The sequence below is a fragment of the Bos taurus genome, chromosome 16, assembly GCF_002263795.3.
Source record: "Bos taurus isolate L1 Dominette 01449 registration number 42190680 breed Hereford chromosome 16, ARS-UCD2.0, whole genome shotgun sequence".
NCBI classification, from domain to species: Eukaryota; Metazoa; Chordata; class Mammalia; order Artiodactyla; family Bovidae; genus Bos; species Bos taurus.
This window is the reverse complement of record NC_037343.1, coordinates 51805352-51829069: the sequence shown is the minus strand read 5'-3', so window position 1 is coordinate 51829069 and position 23718 is coordinate 51805352. Positions and strand designations below refer to the sequence as shown.

The following is a 23718-nucleotide window of genomic DNA, read 5'->3' as shown; positions in this document are numbered from 1 at the left end:
CTCTGTAGATTTTCCACCCTCCCAGCCACCCCAGCCTCCTTGGCCTCTGGGTTTCAAGCCCCAGCTTGCAAGGATCCCCAGGATGTAGGCTCTGCAGGCCCCCAGATCCCAGCCCAGACTCACCCCTGCCCCATTGTGCCCCTGCAGCAACGGGATCCTCTACCAATATCCTGACCGCACCGACGTGACGCCCCTGCTCTCAGTGAACATGGGGTAAGTGTCCTGGGCAATGGGGTTGCTGGGCAGGTATTGGGGCCTGTGTGGCTGCTGAAGGTCAAGGTTTAGCTGGGCCTGGGGCTCAACTCAGCCCCACCCCCACTCAGTGCCCTGGGGTCTGCTGAGCTCTAGGGGAACCTGGGGGAGGCAAAAGGAGCTCCCTGCCTGGAAAGGATCCAGTCTGATGGGGAGGCAGTCCTTTCCCTGGGAAGCGCCTGACCTAAGGGGGAGATGAACATACACACACCTGGAGGGACCATCAGGCCCACGAGGGGCAACATGTGCTGATTCGGAGAGGGTGGGGCTGAGAGCTGATTCTCCACCCCTCACCTGGCCCTGTTCAGTATGCGGAAGGACTTTGGTAATCCTGGAGATTAAAGGCGCTACACAGAAAAGAGTTGGGGCAGGGCTGCCCAGCTGTGGGGTCTGGACCACCCTCTGGTGTCCTCCAGCCCCAGACTCTGGGGCAGCCCCAGGTCTTCAGGCCTCGACCAGCCCCAGGAGCTCCCCTGTGCCACCTCTGCCTCCTCGACCCGTCTCACCCTCCTCCTCTGGCCCAGGGGGGAGCAGTGCGGTGGCTGTCGGAGATCCAACACCACGGATCGGCCCCACGCCTTCCAGGTCATCCTCGCCGACCGGCCCTGCCTTGAGCTGAGCGCCGACAGCGAGGCTGAGATGGCCGACTGGATGCAGCACCTGTGCCAGGCCGTGTCCAAGGGGGTGAGCGCCTTCTCCCCTACCCCCAGCCCGGGCCCCTAGGGGCCCTTCCCTAAACCCAGACGCATCATAGAGCAGCCTCCGAGGACCAAGACAGGACCTCCAAGGACCAGCCCAAGAGTCCACCCTGGAGCTTAGGGCCACCCATGGCCTGACACTCCCACCATCACCGGGCCAGCCCCTGTACTCCTGAGGTGGGCGGAGTCTGCTTGACCTCTGGAGGGCTGGGCAGCGGGGCTGGCTGGCCCCTGAAGCAGGGTGTCCTGGTGCAGACCAGCCCTGGAGAGCTCCAGCTTGCCCCTCCCTCCCCCCTCATCCCCCCCAGGTCATCCCCCAGGGGGTAGCTCCCAGCCCTTGCATCCCTTGCTGCCTGGTAATCACCGATGACCGCCTCTTCACGTGCCACGAGGATTGCCAGACCAGCTTCTTCCGCTCCCTGGGTACTGCCAAGCTGGCTGACATCAGCGCTGTGTCCACTGAACCGGGCAAGGAGTACTGCCTCTTGGTGAGCCGGGTGAGGGGGCAGGCGATGGAGGCAGGCCCTGCCACAGGAGTGCTGGGTCTGCTCACCTGGGGCCCCTGCTCTGCCCAGGAGTTCTCCCAGGACAGCGCGCAGCCCCTCCCACCCTGGGTCGTCTACCTGAGCTGCACACCTGAACTGGACCGATTCCTATCTGCACTGAACTCGGGGTGGAAAACCATCTACCAGGTACCCAGCTGCCAGAGCCCTGCAGAAGGGAGTCCTTCCGTGGGCAAAGGAGCCCTGCACGGCACAGACCAAGGCAGGGGTCAGGGGCCCAGGGAAGCACTGAAGTAGGAGCTCCGGGAGAGACATCTGTAGGACCAAAGGGACAGGACACTAACTCCCCGGGAAGCTGAGGCTAAAGCTGAGCATCGAGCTCAGGAAACGCCATTCTTAACCTTCTCAGTCCCCATCAAAAAGCAGGAATTAAGGGCTTATAGTGGGGCTAGAGCTGTACTCAGATGGTGGGGGCATAGAGCTCAGAGCCAGGCTGAGGGGGCTTCATCAAACTCCTGGACAGATCCTGGTATGAGCACATGCTATGCTGTCCCTCAGAAGCTTTGGACCCACCTTGGGCAGAGCGCACTTCCACAGGGAGACTCCCAGGCACAGAGCCTGCCTCCTGGTGCCACCCCCAGCCCCCATCCCCAAGAGCTGGTGCACCCCTGTAAGGAGGAAGCTCAGGGAGTATCGTCCGGTAGGCTGGAGCCCTCCTTTCTCAGCAACATGGACATAGTTCCAGGGCAAGGTTACACCTGGTGCGGAGGGACCCCTTGGCTCCCTGAGAGCTCTTGGCGCAGCCCTCAGATTCCTGCCACACCCCACACAGGTGGACCTCCCCCACAAGGCCATCCAGGAAGCCTCCAAGAAGAAGTTCGAGGATGCCCTGAGCCTCATCCACAGTGCCTGGCAGCGGAGCGACAGCCTGTGCCGGGGCAGAGCCTCCCGGGACCCCTGGTGCTGAGGCTGAGCTGGCTGGTATCCTGGGCGGGTCAGGAGAGCGGGGCACGTGGACGGTACACAGTCATCGCCGTGTCACTGAGCTGCTCGGGGCCAGGCCCCCACCCGTGTTCCCGGGCAGCCAAACCACTGAGTGGGGCTTGAGACCCAGTCTCCCTCCCAGGGACCCAGAGTGGGTGCACCACACCCTGGGCTTCCTGCCTGGCAGGGGACAACTGGAAAGCGCTGGGGCAGAGGGTCCGAGCCCTATGGGCTCTGCAGATGCATGGCCTCCTCCCCGCGGCCACTGCCTCAGTCCACGAGGGGGAGTGGAAGGACTGGGAGGGCAGGAGCCCCTTCCTCCCCTGGGTCAGGGGCCCGGGCAGAGGCTTAGGCTGCCCTGGGGGCTCTGAGTGCCCGGCCATCCCTGTTCATGTTTGAACATTGACCCGGCTGGGAGGGAAGCTGGAACACCGAGGTCTAGTGCATGTCTGCTCCTCACTAACTCTATTCCCAAGCACACTGCTGCCTGCCTTCCAGACTCCACGGGTGACAGGGGTGAGGGGGCCAGGCTGGCCCTCCCTGGCTTCCAGGAGGCTCTGCATGTCCACGGCCCCTCCCTGACTCCTTCCAACCTGGCAGTGCCTGTGGGGTCCGAGACTCAGGCTGTGTCCTTCTGCCGGGAGTATGGCGGGGTGGGGAGGAGGGCTTGGAGAGGAGCAAAGCCCACCAGCCTGTGACAGCTGCTTGGCTGGAGCCAGGTCCTTCCCAAGAGGGGCCCTCTGGGGAAGAGGGTCAGGTGGCCTGGGGTTTGTTTTTTAAAATAAAATAGACATGTTATATTGCCAAGACTTGTCACTGGCCCTTTTTGACCAGGGTGGAGGTGAGGGATCTCCGACTCTTCCTCTTAGGCCCCTCGGCCCTCACTCCTCATTGATCCCACAATTGCTCTTCCGTGAGATGCTTCTGGGCCCTCCCTGGCAACCACAATGCTCTGCGGAGGAGTTCAGGCACTGGGAGCTTCTGGGCCTCACCTTTGCCCTCCCTCCTGCTTCCTGCAGTGGCTGGGTGGGTGGGGAAGCCACCAGCTCCAGTCCCAGGACTTGTCTGCACTCCCCGGGCAGGGCACTCCTCCCCTCCTCCCCAGCTGTGGGACCTGAGCACCCGCCACTCAGGATAAACCCAGGAGAACCCAAGCTGTCCCCAAGACCTCTTGTTGGCTACCACCCTGGGGCTGGCCAGCGGGTGCCCAGCCTGCCCGGTCTGGGAGGAGCTCCTCAGCCCTTAAGCCCCTCAACACTGTGGCCTCCAGGGCTTCAGGAGGAAAAGGGTGGACACGTGGAAGAGGCAGGTGTGGAGGCCATGAATGCGGAGTTCTGGGCAGCGTGGCCCTGCCTCTGGTTGTGATTGGAACTTGGTGATGCGGGGTGGCCCCGGCAGGAGAAAGGTCCCCTGGAGCAGAGGTTGAGATGGGCACGGTGGTGCTGGCTCCCCCTAGGCAGCCTGGCACTTGGCAGTAGTGCCCAGAGACGGGAGGCTCCAGCTCACCAGACACCAGGGGCCATCTCCACGCCTGGGCCTCTGCTCCAGAGAACCACAGCCCAGGAGCGGCCCCACCAGGAAGAGGGGAAGGACTAGGAGGGCAAGTCCTGGCCAGGCGAGCAACCAAAGCCACAAAGTCACTCGGTGAGACACAGCGGCTCTTATTTTTCCATCTCCTACTCACCCAGGGTGATTGGGTGAAGTATTGTGCTCGGAGTTCTTTACACATCTATAATTCTTCAAGGAACTTCTGCAGTGGGTGTCCATACCCCGACCTTAAAAATGGAGAGACTGAAGCTCAAAGAAAGGAAGTACTTGCTTGGGTCACATGTAACAGTGGAGCCTGGGATTTCAGACCAGTTTCACAGGCCTCTGGAGCCCTCTGCTGTCACTTGGCAGTGGGAGCACAGGGCACGGGAGCCAGACCAGAAGACCAGGGCCGGGAAAGGGGACATCACACGGTGGCAGCGGTGGGAGGAGCAGTTGCTGAGATGTGGAGAGAAGGTCCCAAGCAGCTGCCTCTTGCCCAGGGCCCCGAGCTACAGCACTGGCCAAGCCAGAAGCAGGCACCAGCCCTTTGCCCCAGGGCCGGAGAGAAGGCTGGAGGGCCAGAGGAGCAGGAAGAGGCTTCTTGGTTGATCAGCACTCTCTGCTCGCCCACAGTCTCCCTTGGGGCCCAGGTGACCTTTCCCCCAGATCCCAGGGTCCAGGCCCTCCCCTGCAGGGAGGTGTGGGGGATGGAGGCAGCTGGGATTGGTTTGGAGCTGGCAGGGGCGGGTCCTGGGCTCCAAGGAAGGAGCAGAGCAGGTGGACTCCCGAGATAGACCAGGAGCCGCCTGCCAGCCGGCGGCTTCTCTGACCCAGACCTCTGCCCTCCAAGACATGGCCCCAGGCTCCCTCGATCCCCAGCCCTGTGGCCTTGACGGGGTGAAAACAGCCTAAGCACCGCCACTCCAGGGCCTGTGCCCACACCCCCTGGCCCCTGGCCCTCAGGCCATGGAGACAGTGCCCCCAGCTGTGGACCTGGTGCTGGGTGCTTCAGCCTGTTGCCTGGCCTGTGTCTTCACCAACCCCCTGGAGGTAGTGAAGACGCGGCTGCAGCTTCAGGGGGAGCTGCAGAAACGGGGCACCTACCCTCGGCTCTACCGGGGCTTTGTGGCCTCCGTCGTCGCGGTGGTTCGTGCAGATGGGCTGTGCGGGCTGCAGAAGGGGCTGGCTGCCGGCCTCCTCTACCAGGGCCTCATGAACGGCGTCCGCTTCTACTGCTACAGCCTGGCGTGCCAGGCCGGCCTCAGCCAGCAGCCGGGAGGCACCGTGGTCGCGGGAGCTGTGGCGGGGGCATTGGGAGCCTTTGTGGGGAGCCCTGCTTACCTGGTGAGTGCACTGTCTCCATCCGCCCCCTACCCTGTGACCCAGCTTGCATGGGGGTGGCAGCCTCCTGGGCTGGCCTCTAAGGAACAGGTGGGGTGGGGCAGGCTGGGTGGGGCAGCTCCCCAGAACATCCCCACCCAGGCTGCCTGGAATCTGCCCTTTGGTCCAGAGCACCAGGGCTTGGCCCTGATCCTCACTCCCCTGGGGGCCCCACCCCACCAGTCCTGAGCCAGGGGAGGGGGCGGAGAGTGACAGAGGTCCCTTGTCTTCCTATGCAAGAATGAAGCCTCCCTCTGGTGAGGGCCCCCTGTCTGAGCCTGGATGCTGTCATTGCTCTTGGTTCTCAGAACAGCTTTCTAAGGGTGAGCAGAAAGGTCGCGAGAAGGTGAAGGAGCTTGTCCCAGGTCACACCTGATGGAGACGCAGGCTGCCTCCAGAGCCTCACCCTCAGCCCTATTCCACACATCGGGAGGTGGCAGGTGCGGGCTCAGGGAGGTCTGGGTGTCAGGGCCCAGCGAGGCATGCCCTCGACACACACAGCTCCTCCAGGCTCTCCCAAGTTACCATCCCCAGGCCCTGTGTCACCTCTGCCCTCACAGGTCAAAACGCAGCTGCAGGCTCAGACGGTGGCCGCAATGGCCGTGGGGCACCAACACCATCACGAGGTAGGGACTGTCTCTCCTCAGAGCTCCCTGAGCTGGGTGGGCTGAGTGGGCTGGGCGGGCTCCTGGACAGGCAGGGGCTGCCCAGTGACCCCATGCCCTCTCCCCACAGAGCCTCTTGGGCGCCTTGGAGACCATCTGGCGGCAGCAGGGCCTGGCAGGGCTGTGGCGGGGCGTGGGTGGGGCCGTGCCCCGGGTCATGGTCGGCTCGGCCGCTCAGCTGGCCACCTTTGCCTCTGCCAAGGCCTGGGTGCAGGAGCGACAGGTGAGGCTCTGGGGACACCTGTGTCCACCTCCACACACAGGAGTAGGAAGGGCTCCTGCCTTCCTTCTGTCTGTCTGTCCAGGTCTGCATCACACCCGCCCGTCTCTACCTGGACCCTACATAGGGAAGCCGAGGTCATGGTGACAGACGGGGCACCTTAATAAAGCTGAGGGCCCTGGCTCTGCCCTCAGGCCATGACCCTGGCTTTTGGGTCCAGCAAGAGTGGGGAGTCGGCAGTGAACCCTGAAGCTCAGGGGGGATGGGGTGGGGAGGGGAGTGGCTGGAGGGGCCTCCTCTGCCCCCCAGGTCTTCTAGCCCCCAGGTGCTGAGATGGTGGGGTGATACCACGTGGGTGGGTGGAGGGCAGCTACAGGGGTCAGCAACCTGTATGTCCCCACAGTGGCTCCCGGAGGACAGCTGGCTGGTGGCCCTGGCCGGGGGCATGATCAGCAGCATAGCTGTGGTTGCTGTCATGACCCCCTTCGACGTGGTCAGCACGCGGCTGTATAATCAGCCAGTGGACGGGGCAGGCAGGGTAAGCAGGGGACAGAGTGGGGAGGGCTGGGTGCTGGCGAGCACCCCTCAACACACACACCCAGGGCCAGGGACATGTGGACATGTGACCTACACGCACACACATTAATTCGGCTTGTTTGCTGAACACCCATGTCCCAAGCATGTGCTAAGCATTTTCACGTCCACATTTTAATTCTCTCCTCACAACCACCTTCATTTTCCTGATGAGGAAACTGGGGCTCAGAGACATCAAGTGACTTGCCTAAGGTCACACAGCTCGTAAGTGGAGGAACCTGAACTGGAATCCAGGCCTGACCCCACAGTCTCACTGACACACACAAGTCCTCATATACACTGGTACAGGATGTGTCCAGCACAAAGGTGCCCTCCACAGGCTGCATTAGGGATGAAATCCACCTGCATGCCAAGAGCCACACTGAGCACCTGTCCTGGGGCAGGGGCTGCCTGGAGGAAGCAGCCCCTTTTGAACTTTCACACCCCAAAGGGACACCTTTATGTGATTCGCGGAGCTTGGGGGCAGTGCCTTTTCCTGAAGTACCACAAAGGCCTCACACAGACACATGCCATTGTGCCAGCCAGGGCCCCACAATGCCTGCAGTGATGTCTGCCCTGTGTCTGTCCCCAGGGCAAGCTATATGGCGGCCTCACCGACTGCCTGGTGAAGATCTGGCGGCAGGAGGGCCCCCTGGCGCTCTACAAGGGTCTGGGCCCCGTCTACCTGCGCCTGGGCCCCCACACCATCCTAAGCATGCTCTTCTGGGATGAACTCCGGAAACTGGCCGGGTGGGGCCAGCACCAGGGCAGCTAGGTGGTGTCCTTCACCCCAGCACAGCCAGCCACTTGGCAGGTCGCCATGGCCTGCTGCAGCTGGGAATGGCTGTTCCATAGCCAGCCCAGGCCCAGGCCTTGCCCCAGGACCAGGGAGAGAGTGGTCAGACAGCTGTGGTCAACCCAGCCCCTGGGCCCACCTAGGGCCAGCGGACCCACCTGGAATCACCACCTACTCCATTCTCCAGAAAGTGTTCATCCTTCTCTGTCCCAGGTTACCTTATCCCAGAGCCTTACTCGTCACAATAACCACTCCAAGGTGTGAACAGCGCTGTGAGCTGGGTCACATACAATATCAACTTGCTTACACAGTGAAAGTGAAAGTGAAGTCCCTCAGTCGTGTCCGACTCTTTGCGACCCCCATAGACTGTAGCCTATCAGGCTCCTCTGTCCATGGGATTTTCCAGGCACTAGTACTGGAGTGGATTGCCATTTCCTTCTCCAGGGGATTTTCCCAACCCAGGGCTCGAACCCGGGTCTCCCACATTATAGACAGACGCTTTACCGTCTAAGCCACCAGGGAAGTCCTGGGAGGTAGTAAAATTCTGTAACCGATGAGGAAGTGGAGGCTCAGAAAGGTGAAGTGCTTTGACGAAAAGCCACGTAGCTTTGAAGGGTCAGAGCTGGAACTGGAACTCACCTCTGCCCACCCCCAACCTGTGTGCCCTTGGCGAGAGCCAGGACCATGGGGGCTGGAGTGCCCCTGAGGGATCACTGCACACGTGGGGAGGTCCTGGGGAGCACCGTGAGGCATTGGGGCCATCATCTGTGTTAGTCTGCCAAGGCCGCCATTACAGAGCTCCTCAGACTAGGCAGCTTAAAGAACAAAATGTTCTTTTCTCACAGTTCTGGAGACTACATGTCCAGGGCTCAGCAGGTTTGGTTTCCTCTGAGGCCTCCCTTCTTGGCATGTAGACACCTGTCTTCTCCCAGGGTCCCCACACCGTCTTCCCTCTTTGTGTCTGGGTCCTAATCCCCTCTTAAAAGAACACCAGTTATATTGGATTAGGCCTCACGCTAATGACCTCACGTTAACTTAATTACTTCCTTAAAGGCCCCATCTCCAAATACAGTCACCTTCTGAGGTTAGAACTTCCCTACATGAATCTGGGGTGGGGGAGGGGACACAACACAGCCCCTCAACTAAGGGCTTTTACTGAGGGTCTCCTAGACGCCCAGAACTGTGGGCATTTGCACAGATTCTCATGACAATTCTGAAAGGTCGCTCTTGATGTGCCCATTATTCAGATGAGCAGACTGAGATCCCAGGAAAGGAAGCGACTTCCCCAAGGTAGTAGAGCTGGGTATCCTCATCCCAGACCCTTTCCTTTGTCCAAGCTGCAGCCACACTCCCCCCATGGGCGTGTCCCTAAGGCACTGACCTTCGTGCTACAGAAGTGGGCGCTGAGTGCCTGAAGAGGCAGGACTGGCTGCGGTCAAGTGGCTTGAACTGCCTTCCCCGAACACCCCATGTCTGCAAAGAGCTGCTCCCAAGGCGCAGCCCTACTGCACACTCCAAACCAATAAAGTTTTTCTATTTTGTCTACTTCAACGACTCCGCACTGCTGGCAGCCTCATTCTCTGGATTCCCGAACCCCAACCCGTTGCTGGCTCTTCTGTCTGGGAAAGGAGAGTCCAAAAAAACTGGGGCGGCCCCACCCCTCAGGCCAAGCGAGGCCTGCCTGCCGCCTAGTGGACGCGAGGAGGATCGTCACGGCGGGCGGCTCCGCGGTGCAGGGGGCGAGGGCCTGCAGCTGGGTCCTGACGCTGCCCCACCCCACCCCCACCCTACCCCACCCCCACCCTACCCCCCCCACGGCCACCCTCCCCCCACCCCACACTCCGACCCTACCCCGCCCCCGGCAGTGGGAGGAGAGACACCCCTTCCAGGCCTTGGGCTGAGAAAGAGAAGCCTTAGGCTGTGGGGGATGGAAGCCCCCTTCCAGACCTTGGGCGGAGCGGGGAACCCCACACTTCAGGCCGAGAGGGAGAACCCATAACAGAGGCTGAGAAGGACAGATGAGGCCTGGGGCTTCAGGAAGGCGCTGTGGGGCAAGGCTCAGAGGAGGGTGAGAAAAGTGAGCAGGACCGAGACAGCCCACCAGAGATGCCCTCCACCCCATGCTGCCCAAATGGCACGCGCCTGGGCAGCGGTCTTAACTCACAGCGCCGAAAGTTTAAGGCCCTAGCTCTCATCCCTTCCCCTCCCCTGGGCTTTTGACCCCTCCCAGCTCCTCCCCTCGCCTCCATCACCTTTGCCCGGTGGCAGTGACGTTGCGGTCTCTCCGGTTCAGACCTGGCCGGAGGCTGGGCTTGATCCCCGCGGCCATGTTCTCCCTACTGTCCCCCACCTCCTGGCTCCCCAGCCTCCCCTCCCTCGACTGGGGCTCCGGCCTCCTCGACGCCCTCCTGCAAGGTGAGCGCCTCCCCCTTGCCCCTCAGCCCCGCCCCCTGCGGGACACCTGCTCAGCGCCCGGCTATCCCACCCACGTGGAGTACCCCGCCGCCTCGCCTGCCGGCTCCTCTAACCCTACCACGCCGCCCACCCTCCCTACTGCCCCCGTCAGGCCTCGTCGGGGCCTGCGCAGTCTCCATCCTGAATAACCTCCTGAAGGTCTACTTCTTCGTGGGCTGTGCCAAGTGAGTGCTCACTTCCCCGGCCTGCTCCCTGCGCCCTGCAACCCACACTGAGAAGAGGCCTCTGAAAGGAGGGCCGGGAGGAAGAGGCCGCCCCTCCCTCACCCCAGGGAGTGGCTGGGAGCACCGGGACCCCCTCCAGGGACCAGGCTGGTGGTTCTGCACCCTCTGTCTGTCTCCTCTGCCCGCGCCCCTGTCTGTCTCCACAGCCACCCGGAGCTTCGTCTTGAAAAGCAGAGGCTGCAGGCCCGGTGGGCGTCGCTGGAGACCGTGCATCTGGCAGGGCTGGCCCTGATTCTGACCGTTGTGGGGGTCCGGGTGGCTGCCCTCGTAGTGCTCGAGTTCTCCCTCCGGGCTGTCTCCATGCTGCTTTCCCTGGACAAGGTGAGACCACAGGGAGGTGGTGGGTGAGGACGGCCTGGCCTTGGGCCCTAGTTTTCACCCCGGAATGAAAAAACTGGGCAAAACTGTGATTGCCAAAGCCCAGTCTCCACTCAGAGTGGACACAGCCCCAGGCCAAGAAGATAACACAGCAGCTTGAGGCTGTCTGAAGCTTCCCACCAGCCAGGCACTGGCCTAGATGCTCTGAGTGCATCATCTCATCCTTTTAACCACAGTGGGTAAAAGTTCGCTGGGATCCCAGTTTCACACGTGAGAAACTAAGGCTCAGAGAGGCAGAGTGGCTTATCCATGGTCAACAACCAGCAAGAAGTAGAGTCAGGCTTTGAACCCAGTTCTTCAAGGCTCCGAGCTGCCACTCTTCGGCCAGCAGACCAGTCCCAAGTAATAACCATGACTGAAATTAAGCTGAAAGAAATGATACAGTATTGAAACTTGCCTGGCAGTCCAGTGGCTAAGACTCTGTGTTTTTAATGTAGGGGCTGTGATGAGTTCAATCCTTGGTCAGGGAACTAAAAATCACACATGCCTTCATGACCTGGCCAAGAAATAAATTTAAAAAGACAAAAGAGACGATCCCAGTAGGCTTGACCTGAAGGCAATATTTCCTCTTTGGGAACAATCCCTGAGGTTCCTTCAGGCTCCAGCCTCCTACAGAGTGGAGCATCTGTACTGTGACACCCTCTGGGTCCCCCCAGGATGACGAGCAGCCTAAGCCCCCATCATTGTCCCCCCTACCCTCCCAGGGCTCCCAGGGCACCAAGAAGCTGCAGCTGTACCTGCTGTGCCAGTACTCGCTGGGCTGCGGGCTGATCTGCGGCCTGAGCTTCCTGCAGGAGGGCGCTCCGCACGGCACGCTGAACCTGATGCTGGGCCTGGGGCTGGCAGCGCTGCTCAGCACGGGTGCCCGGCGCCTCCGCCACCACGTCTGCCAGCGCTACGAGCTGCACGGCAGCCAGCGCTACTGTGGGATCTGCCTGAGCCTGCTGGCGGGCGCGCACCACCTCCCCCGGCTGCTGGGCCGCACCCTGGCCGTGACCTTTATAGTGGGCAACCTGGCCGCCGTGGCCCTCATCAACCGGGACTTCCTGACCACCTCGGAGGCCGTGCGCTTCTGGACGCCTCTCACCATCTGTTACACCCTGCTGGTCATCTACATGCAGGGTACGGGCCATGGGCAGCAGCTGATTCACTCAACACTCACACCCTCCCGTCTGACCCGGGCCCGGTGCTGTGCTAGGCCCTGGGGAGGACGACAACACTCAGATCTGGCCCCTGCCATCCCAGAGCATCCAGTCTGGTAACAACAGCCATGCAGTGGACAGAGAAGGGTACAGGGTGCAGGGGGATGCCAGTGAGACAGTACTTGAATTGGGCCTCAAAGGATAAGCAGGAGCCCCTGGGAGAGATCACGACAGAGGGAATCATGTATACCAAAGCCCAGAGGTGATTCAAGGCCTGAAAACAGCAGGGAGGGGACGAGACTGGCCGGGTTCACAGGGCCCAAGGGAGAGCTGTCATCAGCCAGGTGAGGCAGTCTGTTCAGACGCCGCTGCAGGGTTTTAAGCAGGGGCAAGTGACCTGTTCAGATCTGGGCCTGAGGAGGAGCCACCTGGCTGCAGGGTAGGGATGGGGCTGAAGAGACAGGACAAGGAAGGGCAGTCAGGCAAACAGGGCAGAGATGCAGAGGCCCTGATGTGGGAATGAGCCTAGCACACTTGATGGACCACAAGAAAACTGGGATGGTTGGAGGTAGCGGGCCCGAGATGAGGTTGGAGAGTGGACTCCGATCAGATGGGGCAGGACCTCCTTGTAAGGTAAGGAGTCTGGAGTTTATTCCAGATGCAGGGGGACGTCCTGGGAGGATTATAAGCAGAGGAATGATTCCATCTTGTTAGTGTGTTCCGAAGGCTACTGGCTGCCGAGTACACGCTGAGTTGTGGGGTCCAGACTAGAAGCCCGGAGCCCAGTGAGAAAGCTGATTTGAGAGATGAAAGCAGAAAGAGCCTGCAGGGCTCACTGATGGATCGGACGTGGGAATGCAGGAAAGAGAGGAGTCAGGACGACTCCAGGGCGAGACCCTGGGTGGGCAGTGAGGCCCAGGAGGAAGAAATGCCTGGTGCCCTGTAGTTGCAGAGTGGAGATGGGGCGCAGAGGAAGGGAGGGGGGCTGCTTGCGGAGGGAAAGGCTCACACCTTCCTTGGGGAGGAAAGCGGTGAGGGAGCTGGGAGGTCCAGGCCCCAGCTCAGCCGGACCTCAGGGTGGGGCCGCGGGGATCAGGCAGGCGGCCAGTGACAGGGACCCTGTGTTTGCAGAGGAGCAGCGGCAGCGCCCCGGCCTGAAGAGCCACGTCCAGACGGTGCTGGTGCGCATGTGCGGTCTCTTCGTGCTGCTGCTGACCGTGGGCCGCTGGCTGGACCTCCTGGGCATCTTCATCTCCCTGCTGGGCGAGCTCTGGTGCCTGGTGGGCGTCCGCACCCTGCTTGATCTTTGCCAGATACAGGTGGGCACCCCCGCCCTGAAGGTCCCCCAGACACTGAAGCCCTGCTCCAGACAGCCCCAGGAACCTCACCAAGTCAGAGTTACCTTTTGACCCCTCAGAATCCCAGGTCACTAGGAATGGAGCGATTGAGGGGCACCCCCACCCCATCCATAGCGCACCCCATCCTGTGCCCCAGACCCCCAAATGAGAGAAAATTGGAGGCCTGAGTGCCCCCATGGGATGGGGAGATTGAGTGGCACCTCCATCCTTTCCTCCCTGTCTCCCCTCAGGATTTTCCACCCCAGAGGCCTTCGGTGTCAGCTCCAAGCCAGCCCCAGCCCTCAGCCCCTGCCCAGCCCGAGGAGGGGACGGCCACCTCTTGAGTGACCTCGGCAAGGACTTGGGAGTCTCTCAGGTCCGCTCAGGCTCACCTGGAGGCCTTGACCCCCGCATACTGCCTGGAGGCAGAGTGGCAAGGCTGCCCCCAACCTGGAGCACTGGGGATCTGCAGGAGGGCCAGGAGGTTTGGGGGCTGGGTCCCTCAGAGGGTGGGATAACCTGGAGGCCGCTGGGTTAACCTTTTCCTTTTTCTCAGGGCGGGGGAACAGATACAGGCCCCCTAGACCTGCCTTCCCAGGAGCACTGGGGGGACTTGTGTCCCCATGATGGCTTCCCCCGTTCCCCACCTCCCTGCCCTGTCCACAAACAATAAAGGTGACTTTCTCAGATTTTTCTTAGAATCGTGAACACACTGAGAGGTGAAGCGGCTTGTCTAAGGCGACAGAGGTCTTCTGACTGGGGCGGGCTCCTGGGATGTGTGCCTAGCTGGGTCCCTGGGATTCAGGAATTTGACGTGGAGGTGGCTGAAGAGGTGACAGGGATGCAGTGGCATGGATGGGCACGTGGTCTAGGACCCCCTGGCTGTCTTGGGTGGAGGATACCCGTGTCCTGTCCCATCCCAGGTTGAGACCAGTGGAGGGGGTATGATGCTGGGCCTCTGTTGGTGCCCTTGGGTCCCCCACCTCTGACCCTTACATGGGGATCCTTCCCATCTCAGCCGTGCAGCCTTGTATCCCCTGCAGGCCCAGCTCACAAAGGCAAGAGTATATGGAAGAAAGGTTAGGCACCAACAACTCTGCTTACCTGCTGTGTGGCCTTGGGTAGGCCACTGCCCCTCTCTGAACCTGGCAGAAGAACAACTATCATCTGTTGGGCACTGTGCTAAGCATCTTTATTATCTCATTTCATTTTAACGCAGACCCAACAGACAGGTACTGTTATTGCTTTTTACAGGGTTAGGGTTAGGGCTAGGGTTCAGAGAGGTTAAGGAAATTACTCAAGGGACCACAGCTAGTTAATGGCAAAGCCAGGATTTGAATTCAGGTAGCCTGACATTCAGAGTTCAAGTGCCACACAAGCTCCCTGCTCCTCACTTCTTATAGAAGAATTGGAGCCAGGGAAGTTAACAGAGGTGGGCATAGTAAATATGGCAGGTCCATTCCTGGTAAATTCTGGAATGTGGCTCCCACCACCTTTTGTCCAAGTTACCCTGAGGCTGTACTATACCTATGATCTCCTGGTCCAGGCACCAGCCCACAGAGCAGTTTGCATCCATGGGGATTGAGGGCCCCAACTCAGGGGTCCTTTTCCAGAAGAGACCCCATAGGGCAAAGGAGACTCCCAGCCAAGGGACTTCCAAACAGGTTGTGAGGGTCCAGTTGTCTGGGAGAGGCAGGGGAGGCACCTGGGAGGAGGCAGGACCTGGAGAAGGTTCTTGGAGGATTCCAGGTTCTGATGGAACTTCTCAGCCAAAGCCTGGTGCTTTGGAGCAGACAGAGTCCGGCCTAGGATTCTACTCCCTGTCCTGGGTGCACCTGAGATCCAGGGACCGACTGGCCCCAAGGCTGGACGGTGGTTCCAGCTCATTCCTTGAACTCAGAAGCTCGAGCCCAGCTTCTGATCCCCTGCTCTCCATCCTACTCCCAGGAGGCACATTGCAGACTCAGGGTAGCTGAGGTGGGGGAAGTGCCTGTGGATGCCCTTCCCCCAGTACAGGACCCAACCTCCCTCTGCCTGGGAGTGTGCTTGTTCCCTCTGGGCAGGAAACTTGCCAGTCTAGGAGGAAATGGGCCAGTCTAGGTGGGCACAGGGCCAGCCCCTTGCCAGCCCCAGATTGGACAACTGGGTTCCAACTCGGGCCTGATGTTTTTCCTGGAAGGTTCCCCAGCCTCCCAGTCCCCAACTCTGCCTGTGACCTGGTGGGAACAGAGCTGGGAGGAGACTGGGCTTGGCGACCCTTTCCTTTTTATGGGCACAGGGACTGTTTTTCAAACAAAAAGTGAGCCACGTGAGCTGAAAAAGGATTCTTTTCTTATCTATTAAATTATTTTTGTAAAAAGTCTGACAAGGGTATAAAAATCAGATCATTCTACTGAGACATACCAAATAAAGAGAAATAGGCCTCAAGTCTGGAGGGCAGAAGAAATCCAGAAGGTATGATCTGGAACAGGAACAGGAAGATAAATTTGTTAGGCCACAGACCATGAGATACCAGATTGTGGGCTCTGACCAGCATCCTCCTGAAGAGGTGGGAGAACAGAGCCCCACATCCTGCTAAGAGGGGACAGTAGCCTCTGGACCACCTGAGATTGGGGTAGGCCTGACTCCTTGCTCCTAAGCAACACCCAACCCCCAACCTGTGGCTTTTCTGAGCTATGGCATTGTCCCTCTGGCTGCCCCTTCATTCCTTCCCCCATTACTGAACATCGGCATGGGGCAAGGCTCTGGGCCGAGAGCAAGATGCACAAGTAGCAATTGCTGCAAAAAAAAAAAGCTAGTAAGGGGATAGAGTAACGGAGGGCTAGGGAAGATATATTTGGTATCAAAAGCCACATAACAAATGACCCCCAAATTTAGCAGCTTAAAAGAACAAACACTGGGACTTCTCTTGTGGGCTGTGGCTAAGACTCCATGCTTCCAATGCAGGGAACCAGGGTTCAAACCTTGGTAAGGGAACTAGATCTCGCATGCCACAACAAGAGTTTGCATGCCACAACTAAAGACCCTGCACGCCGTAACTAACACCCAGTGAAGCCAAATAAATAGATAAAAATATTTAAAACAGGGAACTTCCCTGGTGGTCCAGTAGCTAAGACTGTGCTTCCAGTGCAAGGGGGCCTGGGTTCGATCCCTGGTCAGGGAACTAGTCCCACATGCTACAACGAAGAAAGAAGATCCCCTATGCCACAACTAAGACCCGGGGCAGCCAAATAAATAAATAGTTTTTAAAAATTTTTTAAACAAAACAACAAACACTTACTGTCTCACTTTTTCTGTGGGTTGAGAATCCAGGTACAGCTTGGCTGAATCTTCTGGCTCAGAGTCTCTCACCGGCCACAGTCCAGGCGTTGGCCAAGGCTGTGGTGTCTACTGGGGCAGCGTCTACTTCCAGGCTCACTTACTTGGTTGTTGACAGGATTCAGTTTCTCATGGGCTATCGGCTGAGAGGCTCAGTTCCTCTCTGATGGTTGGCCAGAGCCTCCCTCCTCCATATGGGCCTCTCCGCAGGGCAGCCTAAGCATGGCAGCCAGCTTCCCTTAGAGCAAGCAAGCGAGGGAGACAGAAGACGGAGCAGGACAGAAGTCACTGTCTTCGTAAACCAGTGTTAAAACTAGCATCCCAGTGTTTTCGCTGTGTTCTGTTGGTTAGAAGCAAGTGGCTGAAAAAAAAAAAAAAGAAGCAAGTGGCTGTGTTTAGCCCACTCTTGAGAAGAAGGGGTCACTCGAGGACACGGCAGAGGATAGGGGTCTTCAGGGGCCATTTTAGAAGCTGCCTTCCACAGAAGGCTTCTTTGAGAAGACCTTCTCTGAGGAGAACTGGCCAGGAAGAAAGCTGAGGGAGGAACACCCCAGACTGAGAGAACAACGCAGGGAAAGTCCCTGAGGTCGGAACCAGCTGGGAGAATTTAGGAACAGCAGGAAATTTAGCGTAGCTAGAACATCACAGGATGCAGTGGCAGGAAGGAGGTCACGGAGGTGGGCAGGCACCAGATCGCTCAGGGCCAAGGCCAGCATTGGGACTTTATTCTCCTGTGGCAAGCAGACAGTGGAGGATTTGCACACGGAGGTGACATTATCTGACTTACATTTTTAAAGGATTCCTCTCCATGCTCTTTTTAGAGTAGACCGTATAGAAATGGTCAACCAGTTTTTGAAGCATTTGGAATAACCCAGGTGAGAGGCTGGGGGCTTGGGCCAAGGTGGTGCCCATGGAGGTGGCCAGACTGGTTGGATTCTGAACATATTTTGAAAAGCTGATAAGATATTCTGGTCAATTAGATGTGAGCTTGAGAGGAAGCGAGGAGTCCTGGAATTCCTAGATTTTTGGCCTGAACAGTGGGTGAATGACTTAGGGGCCTCTAGGGACAGGGCAAGGTTACCTCATGCAGGTGGGGTCACCATCAGCAGAAGGTCCAGTGTTAAGACACGGTCTGAGGTTTGGGGAGGCCCTGCTGAGAAAGAGCCACAGAAACCAAGTCCTGAAGGTTGAGGGGGAGTTTCGAAGCCACAGGGGTGGTGGTGTAGCCCAGGTAGGTCTTAAGACTTCTGAGTGGCTTGCGGGATGGAGGAGGGGTCAGTGTGGCTGGAGCAGAGGGGACAAAGGGCACAGTGGCGGGAGACACTGTCACGGAGGCAGGCTGGGTGAGATCACCAGGACACGGGAGGGGGTTGTCATTTCCCCAAGAGCATGGGGAGCCACAGAAAGGGTGCGGGCCTGTGATGACCACACGCTGCTTTAGTGAGATGGCCTAGCCTGCTTGGAGAATGGATTGTAAGGAGTAAGAGCGGGGCAAATCTAGGACTTTCCTGGTGGTCCAGTGGTTAAGAATCCACCTTCCAACTCAGGGACAAGGGTTCAATCCCTGGTCAGGGAACTAAGATCTCATATGCAACTGAGCCTGGGTGCCACAGCTAAGACTCAACACAGCCAAATAGAATAAAATAAATAAGAGCAGGGCTAATTCAATTTTAAGGGTCCCTTTTAGGAAGAAGAGTACAAAATTTGTATGTAAGTGAAAATTGAGGTTGAGAAAGAAAAGCAAGATAAATTACTGGAACTGTAGAGACTTGGGTCAGTTCTCCTGACATCTCTCTGGGCACTTTGGCAGGAACACTTAAAAGGAAGATGTTTCCTGGGTGTAACCTGGCTGCCCTTCCCTGCTGGACCACTTCATAACTCCCAGAGACTGTCAGCCCTCATAGGGGCCACGCGAGTTGGGGAACTGAGCAGAAGTTTCATTAACTTCACAGTAAGCCCACCTCTGGGCTTCCCTGTGGCTCAGTGGTAAAGAAGCTGCCTGCCATTGCAGGAGATGTGGGTTCAATCCCTGGGTCGGGAAGATCCCCTGGAGAAGGAAATGGTGACCCACTCCAGTATTTTTGCCTGGGAAATCCCAGGGACAGAGGGGCTGGCGGGCTACAGTTCATGGGGTCATAAAGAGACGGACACAACTTAGGAACTAAGCAAGAACAACACACGCCTGCCTCCAGGGAAGAGAAGAGTAAGGAGGTCAACTGGGGGCTGTAGCAGGGCCTAGACCATGTTACACTTCGGTTAGGAGGGGTCTCAGGATTGGGGTCCCCACGGCCAGAGAGAGCGGTGGAGCACTGGACAGATGCTGCCAGGGGTGGGAGCTCAAGGAAGGGCCTGGGATCAGTGGGGGAACAGGGGCCTGGCGCTGGCAAGCAGCTGAGGGATTGGGGAGATTTAGGGAACACTCCCAAGTGAGTGAAACCAGGACTTCCTCCCCTGTTGACAGAAGGGACTCTGACTTTCAAAGCCTGGTCAAGGAGGAGCCTTTCCAGCCCACTAAGACTCAAGCCCAACCATGGCCCACCCTACACTTCCCACTATCTCTGAAGCCGATGCTGAGTTGCTTAGCGGAGGCCTGGCTGTGGGAACCAGTGGGTCCAGCCAGGGCCAGATCAGGCCCCTGGACCAGAAGGGGATTAAGAGCCAGACATTGTTGTCACAGTCAGGTCTGGAGGCTGGGCCTGCCTGGCCTGTGTGAACATGGGCTTGGGGTCTGAGAGTCGGAACTCCATGTAGCTCTAACTGTGGTTCAGTGTGGTTTTACTCCCTGTGTGGTCTTTGAACATGTCCTACACACTTTGGAGAAGGAAATGGCAACCCACTCCGGTATTCTTGCCTGGAGAATTCATGGACAGAGGAGCCTGGCGGGCTGCTGTCCATGGGGTCACATAGAGTCAGACACGACTGAGCGACTAACATTGCACAATTGGCCTGTTCAGTTAAAAGGGCTTGGAGCTGGACTATGTGGGCTTGAATGAAGCTTCCTAATGGAGATGACCTTGAACAAGTTACTCTCTGTGCCTCAACTTCTCCATTTGTTTAGAGGACCGAACGGGATGAAGGAGGTAGGGCACTCAGACCAGAGCCTGACCTCCGGTGCTGTGCCCCCAACCCCCACATCAGTCTTGGCAAAGCCCTCTTGATGTGAAGAGTCAATGAGCACAGTTGAGTAAGAGGACCAGGAAGGAGACACTGGCTCAGGTGGCAAAGGCAGGAATAGATCTCAGGGAGGAAGGAAATGAACAGCTCTCCTACCTCTCCCAACCCGTCCAGCAGACTGCTCCCCAGGTGGAGAAAGATGATGCATATTTTCATTTTATTTGCAAACAGCTGCATGCGGATTTAGCTGGCACTAGTGGTAAAGAACCCTCCTGCCAGTGCAAGTAGATGTGAGAGACACGGGTTCAATCCCTGGGTCGGGAAGATCCCCTGGAGGAGGGCAGGGCAACCCACTCCAGTATTCTTGCCTGGAGAATCCCATGGACAGAGGAGCCCGGCGGGCTGCAGTCCATAGGATTGCAGAGTCAGACACAAATAAAGTGACCTAGCACGCACGCATAAGGATTTATAACCCTGTGCTGCCCATTTTTCATGCATTATTTTCCCCCAGCCTTCAGGACAACCTTGTGAGGAGTTGATTGTTATTTTCTGTATCTTCCTGGAAAAAACTCAAAGTTCAGAGAAGTTAAATGACTTGCTCAAGGGGGCTTCCCTGGTGGTCCAGCGGTTAAGAATCCATCCACCTTCCAGTGCAGGGGACGCAGGTTTGACCCCTGGTCTGGGAGCTAAGATCCCACATGCCGTGGGGCAACTGAGTCCCCAGCAACTGCTGGGCCTGTGCCACAACTAGAGAGAAGCCTGCCTGCCACAACCAAGACCTGATGCAGCCAAAATCAAATACATAATCTTTTTAATTGACTTACTCAAGATTACGCAGCTAATAAGTGGGGGAGCCAAGATCCAAATTCAAGTGGGTCTGACTCCAAAGCCCAAATTCTTAATGGCTCACTAACTTTGCGTATGCAGCTACTTTAAGATCCCCTCCTCCTACTCATGCATTAAATTCAAATTACTGAGACCCTACAAAATGACAAGCACTGTGCTGGCTGCTGGAGAAGAGTAGGAAGTCACAGCCCTGTTCCCGGTCTGGTGGGTAAAGCATATTGGTTCCACTCAGAAGCCTTGAGGTGAAGCCGTAGGATTGACATGACTCCTGACACCTGGAGGAATCGGAACAGGCTTCTCAAAAGTGCTGAGACTAGTACAGTTTTCCGGGAAGAAGGGAGTGATCAAGACTCATGAAGTCTCACCAGTATGCCTCATGACTCTGTTATAAGCAATAGAAATAGTTTTTAACTGGCTGAAGAAAAATCAAGAAAAAAGAAGATGCACTGTTTCCAGAGATCCAGTGGGAGGACTTTCAGGCATGGCTGGATCTAGCAGCTTAAGTGATGAAATCAGTTATTCTCTATATCATCTTTGCTCTGCTGTCCTTGGTCCAAGTATTGCCAGAAATCATGCCAAGCTGGCATCCTGCCAGCATGGGAAAACTAAGTCCTCTTTCTACATACTTCCAGCCAGGAATTGAAAGTAGGGGTGAGGTTTTCCAAACAGAAATTGGGTGCTGTTACCAGAATCTAGGAAAGGGATGCTAGCTGACAGGATCCATGATGTCTGTTAGATTCTTGAGTGGAACCAAGTCTTCCTTAACTTCAGCATTTTGTCCATCTTACTATGATATCCGAACCTCTGTCCTCTATATGATGGGAAGAGGAAAGGAACTCACCTAAACACCTACTAAGCATCAGGCAAATTTATCCACATTCATCCCAACAAATCCTCACAGTGAAGCCACGAGAAGGTCCTGCCATCCCAGGCTTACAAGAGAAAACTGAGGCTCAAAGAGGAGTGACTTGCCCAAAGTAACAGGCTGGCAAGGGACCGAGCTGGAATCACTCACACAAACTGACGTTACCCGTATCTGTGCTTGCCCCTGCTGCAGCCTGCCCCTGCTACAGTGAGCAGGAGGCCCCACTTCTCTGTACTGCTGCACCCCTGCCAGCCCCTAGCACAGGACCCTACACACAGTAGGTATCCAGGAATAAGTGTTGAACTGACCTGACTTCACGGAGAAGGCAATGGCACCCCACTCCAGTACTCCCGCCTGGAAAATCACATGGACGGAGGAGCCTGGTAGGCTGCAGTCCATGGGGTCGCTAGGAGTCGGACACAACTGAGCGACTTCACTTTCACTTTTTACTTTCATGCATTGGAGAAGGAAATGGCAACCCACTCCAGTGTTCTTGCCTGGAGAACCCCAGGGATGGGTGGGCTGCCGTCTCTGGGGTCGCACAGAATAGGACACGACTGAAGCAACTTAGCAGCATCAACATGACTTCACACAGACAGAGTGGAGGATGAGAGAGGGACAAGGACAAGAAACCAGGACTGGGAGGTCCACGGGTTTTCTGAGGCTGTTTGCCAAGGAATAGACCACCCCTCCAACCCCAACCCAGATGCATAATTTCATGCAGCTTCACATGTGGGGATCCCTAGGCTGGACGCTGACAGCTTGGCTCTGACCTGGCCCAGGTCAAGCCTGTCAAGGGGAAAAGCAACTGGACGGAAGGATGCTTTCCTCCCCTGGGGTCTCTGGCTCCCTGGGGGCTGCAGCTCAGCCAGCCTCAGAGGAGAATTCGAGCAGGGAGGACAGCTCCATGTCACTCTCCCCAGGCTTGTCACTGTTCGCAGACCTAGCTGCAGAGCAAAAGGACCCTGTGAGCCAAGAGTTCTGGAAACCAGGCAAGCGTGATGTGGGAATAGCCAATGCTCCTACTGGTGGGGCAGCAACTCTGGGCCAGGCCCTGGAATGCCTTGTCCCCGGCAGCTCTGCAAAGGGAAGCATTCACGTCCCCACCCAAGGGTATCCAGTCCAGCTGCCCCATGTTACAGATGAGGAAACAGGGCCTTGGAGAGGGGAGGAACTTGTCCATGATCACAGCCAGCACCAGAGAGCTGGAGTTAAGCCTAAGTCTGACCTCAAAGCCTGTGTTTTCTTTACTGCCTTCCTCTCCCTGGAATGTCCTCCCCTGTTCCTCTTGTGGCTGGTTCCTCCTCATCTCAGCTTAAGTGTCACCCCCCAGAGAGGCCTGGCCTACTCCCTCCTACACCCCTTACTCTGTCTTAGCCTCTTGCTCATTCCTGTATAGCACACATCACCACTGGTAATCATCGTATTAATTTTTGTTGGGAATTCCCTGGTACTTCAGTGCTTAGGACTAGGTGCTTTAACTGCAGTGACCAGGGTTCAATCCCTTGTCGGGGAACTAAGATCCCATAAGCTGCATGCTACAGCCAAAACAAACAAACAAAAAAATTGTCATGCGCTGCTCTCCCCTGTGGATACTATTCTATGCTATGCTTACTCAGTCGTGTCCGACTCTTTTCGACCCCATGGACTGTAGCCCGCCAGGCTCCTCTCTCCGTGGGGATTCTCCAGGCAAGAATAGTGGAGTGAGTTGCCATGCCCTCCTCCAGGGAATCTTCCCAACCCAGGGATCAAACCCAGGTCTCCCACATTGCAGGCAGATTCTTTACCGTCTGAGCCACCAGGGAAGCCCCTGTGGATACCAGGACTGATGACATCTGACTTGATTCTCGTGGGCTCCATGACTCGAGCTGAGCACACAGCAGGTGCTCAACTGCTCTTTGGGTAGGAGGTTCCCCAGCAGACTGGACAGCAGCAAAGGTCCCCACTGCCTTAGATCTTACTCTTTAACCTCTCACCTGCCTTCCCTGCCATCCAGGGTCTCAGCTTGTTGTTCAGGCTCTCAGTCATTTCTGACTCTTGTGACTCCATGGACTGCAGCACACCAGGCTTCCCTGTCCTTCACCATCTCCTAGAGTTTGCTCAGACTCATGTCCATTGAGTCGGTAATGTTATCCAATCATCTTTTCCTCTGTTGTCCCCTTCTCCTCTTGCCCTCAGTCTTTCCCAACGTCAGGGTCTTTTCCAATGAGTCGGCTCTCTGCATCAGGTGGCCAAAGTATTGGAGCTTCGGCATCAGTCCTTCCAATGAATATAGTCCTTCTATAGGGTCTCAGCTGCCGCAACCCTAACAGATTGAATCTTTTTGCTCAGTGGCTTAGGAGAAAGCTGTTCCAGGCTGGCAGGACAGGAGGAGGGGAGCAGAGCCTCTGAGCTGGCAGACAAAGGGCGTGTGTTCTT

The 23718-nt window shown here is 57.4% G+C and overlaps 4 protein-coding genes across 8 annotated transcripts in view; all 4 read left to right on the top strand.

Annotated features, from left to right (window-relative positions):
• Window positions 1-3246, top strand: part of PLEKHM2 (pleckstrin homology and RUN domain containing M2) — a 39958-nt gene extending 36712 nt beyond the window's left edge. For 4 of the 5 annotated variants that reach the window (XM_059875380.1, XM_059875379.1, XM_059875381.1 and 1 more), the window contains 5 exons: window positions 148-213; window positions 777-936; window positions 1259-1438; window positions 1526-1642; window positions 2286-3244. In XM_059875380.1, the coding sequence (XP_059731363.1) occupies window positions 148-213; window positions 777-936; window positions 1259-1438; window positions 1526-1642; window positions 2286-2420 (658 nt within the window). In that variant the 3' untranslated portion in view covers window positions 2421-3244. Of the gene's footprint in view, window positions 1-147; window positions 214-776; window positions 937-1258; window positions 1439-1525; window positions 1643-2285 lie in introns of all 5 variants that reach the window. The other variant, NM_001192416.2, reaches the window with a different exon arrangement.
• LOC112441770 (uncharacterized) lies at window positions 3230-4761 on the top strand. The gene is made up of 4 exons (XM_024976563.1): window positions 3230-3278; window positions 3708-3775; window positions 3894-4081; window positions 4182-4761. Exons 1-4 carry the CDS (start codon window positions 3230-3232, stop codon window positions 4759-4761), a joined length of 885 nt encoding a protein of 294 aa, XP_024832331.1.
• Window positions 4760-9150, top strand: SLC25A34 (solute carrier family 25 member 34). Its single transcript, NM_001034497.2, is given in 5 exon segments — window positions 4760-5311; window positions 5908-5973; window positions 6083-6235; window positions 6636-6770; window positions 7398-9150. Coding segments are annotated over 5 exon segments (915 nt in total). The 5' UTR covers window positions 4760-4933; the 3' UTR covers window positions 7581-9150.
• Window positions 9151-9892: 742 nt separating this feature from the next.
• TMEM82 (transmembrane protein 82) lies at window positions 9893-13846 on the top strand. Its single transcript, XM_002694141.6, has 6 exons — window positions 9893-10016; window positions 10168-10240; window positions 10447-10621; window positions 11383-11800; window positions 12952-13139; window positions 13409-13846. The coding sequence occupies exons 1-6, from the start codon at window positions 9929-9931 to the stop codon at window positions 13499-13501; spliced, it is 1035 nt and encodes a 344-aa protein (XP_002694187.1). The 5' UTR covers window positions 9893-9928; the 3' UTR covers window positions 13502-13846.
• The last annotated feature ends 9872 nt before the right edge of the window (window positions 13847-23718 follow it).

Excerpts from the sequence above, each read along its gene's own strand:
- LOC112441770 (XM_024976563.1), top strand. The coding sequence starts at position 3,230 with ATGTTATATTGCCAAGACTTGTCACTGGCCCTTTTTGACCAGGGTGGA. Across the intron at positions 3,776-3,893 it reads CCATGAATGCGGAGTTCTGG|GCAGCCTGGCACTTGGCAGT; the intron begins GCAGCGTGGCCC and ends GGCTCCCCCTAG. Across the intron at positions 4,082-4,181 it reads CAAAGCCACAAAGTCACTCG|GAACTTCTGCAGTGGGTGTC; the intron begins GTGAGACACAGC and ends TAATTCTTCAAG.
- TMEM82 (XM_002694141.6), top strand. The coding sequence starts at position 9,929 with ATGTTCTCCCTACTGTCCCCCACCTCCTGGCTCCCCAGCCTCCCCTCC. Across the intron at positions 11,801-12,951 it reads GCTGGTCATCTACATGCAGG|AGGAGCAGCGGCAGCGCCCC; the intron begins GTACGGGCCATG and ends CTGTGTTTGCAG. Across the intron at positions 13,140-13,408 it reads TTGATCTTTGCCAGATACAG|GATTTTCCACCCCAGAGGCC; the intron begins GTGGGCACCCCC and ends GTCTCCCCTCAG.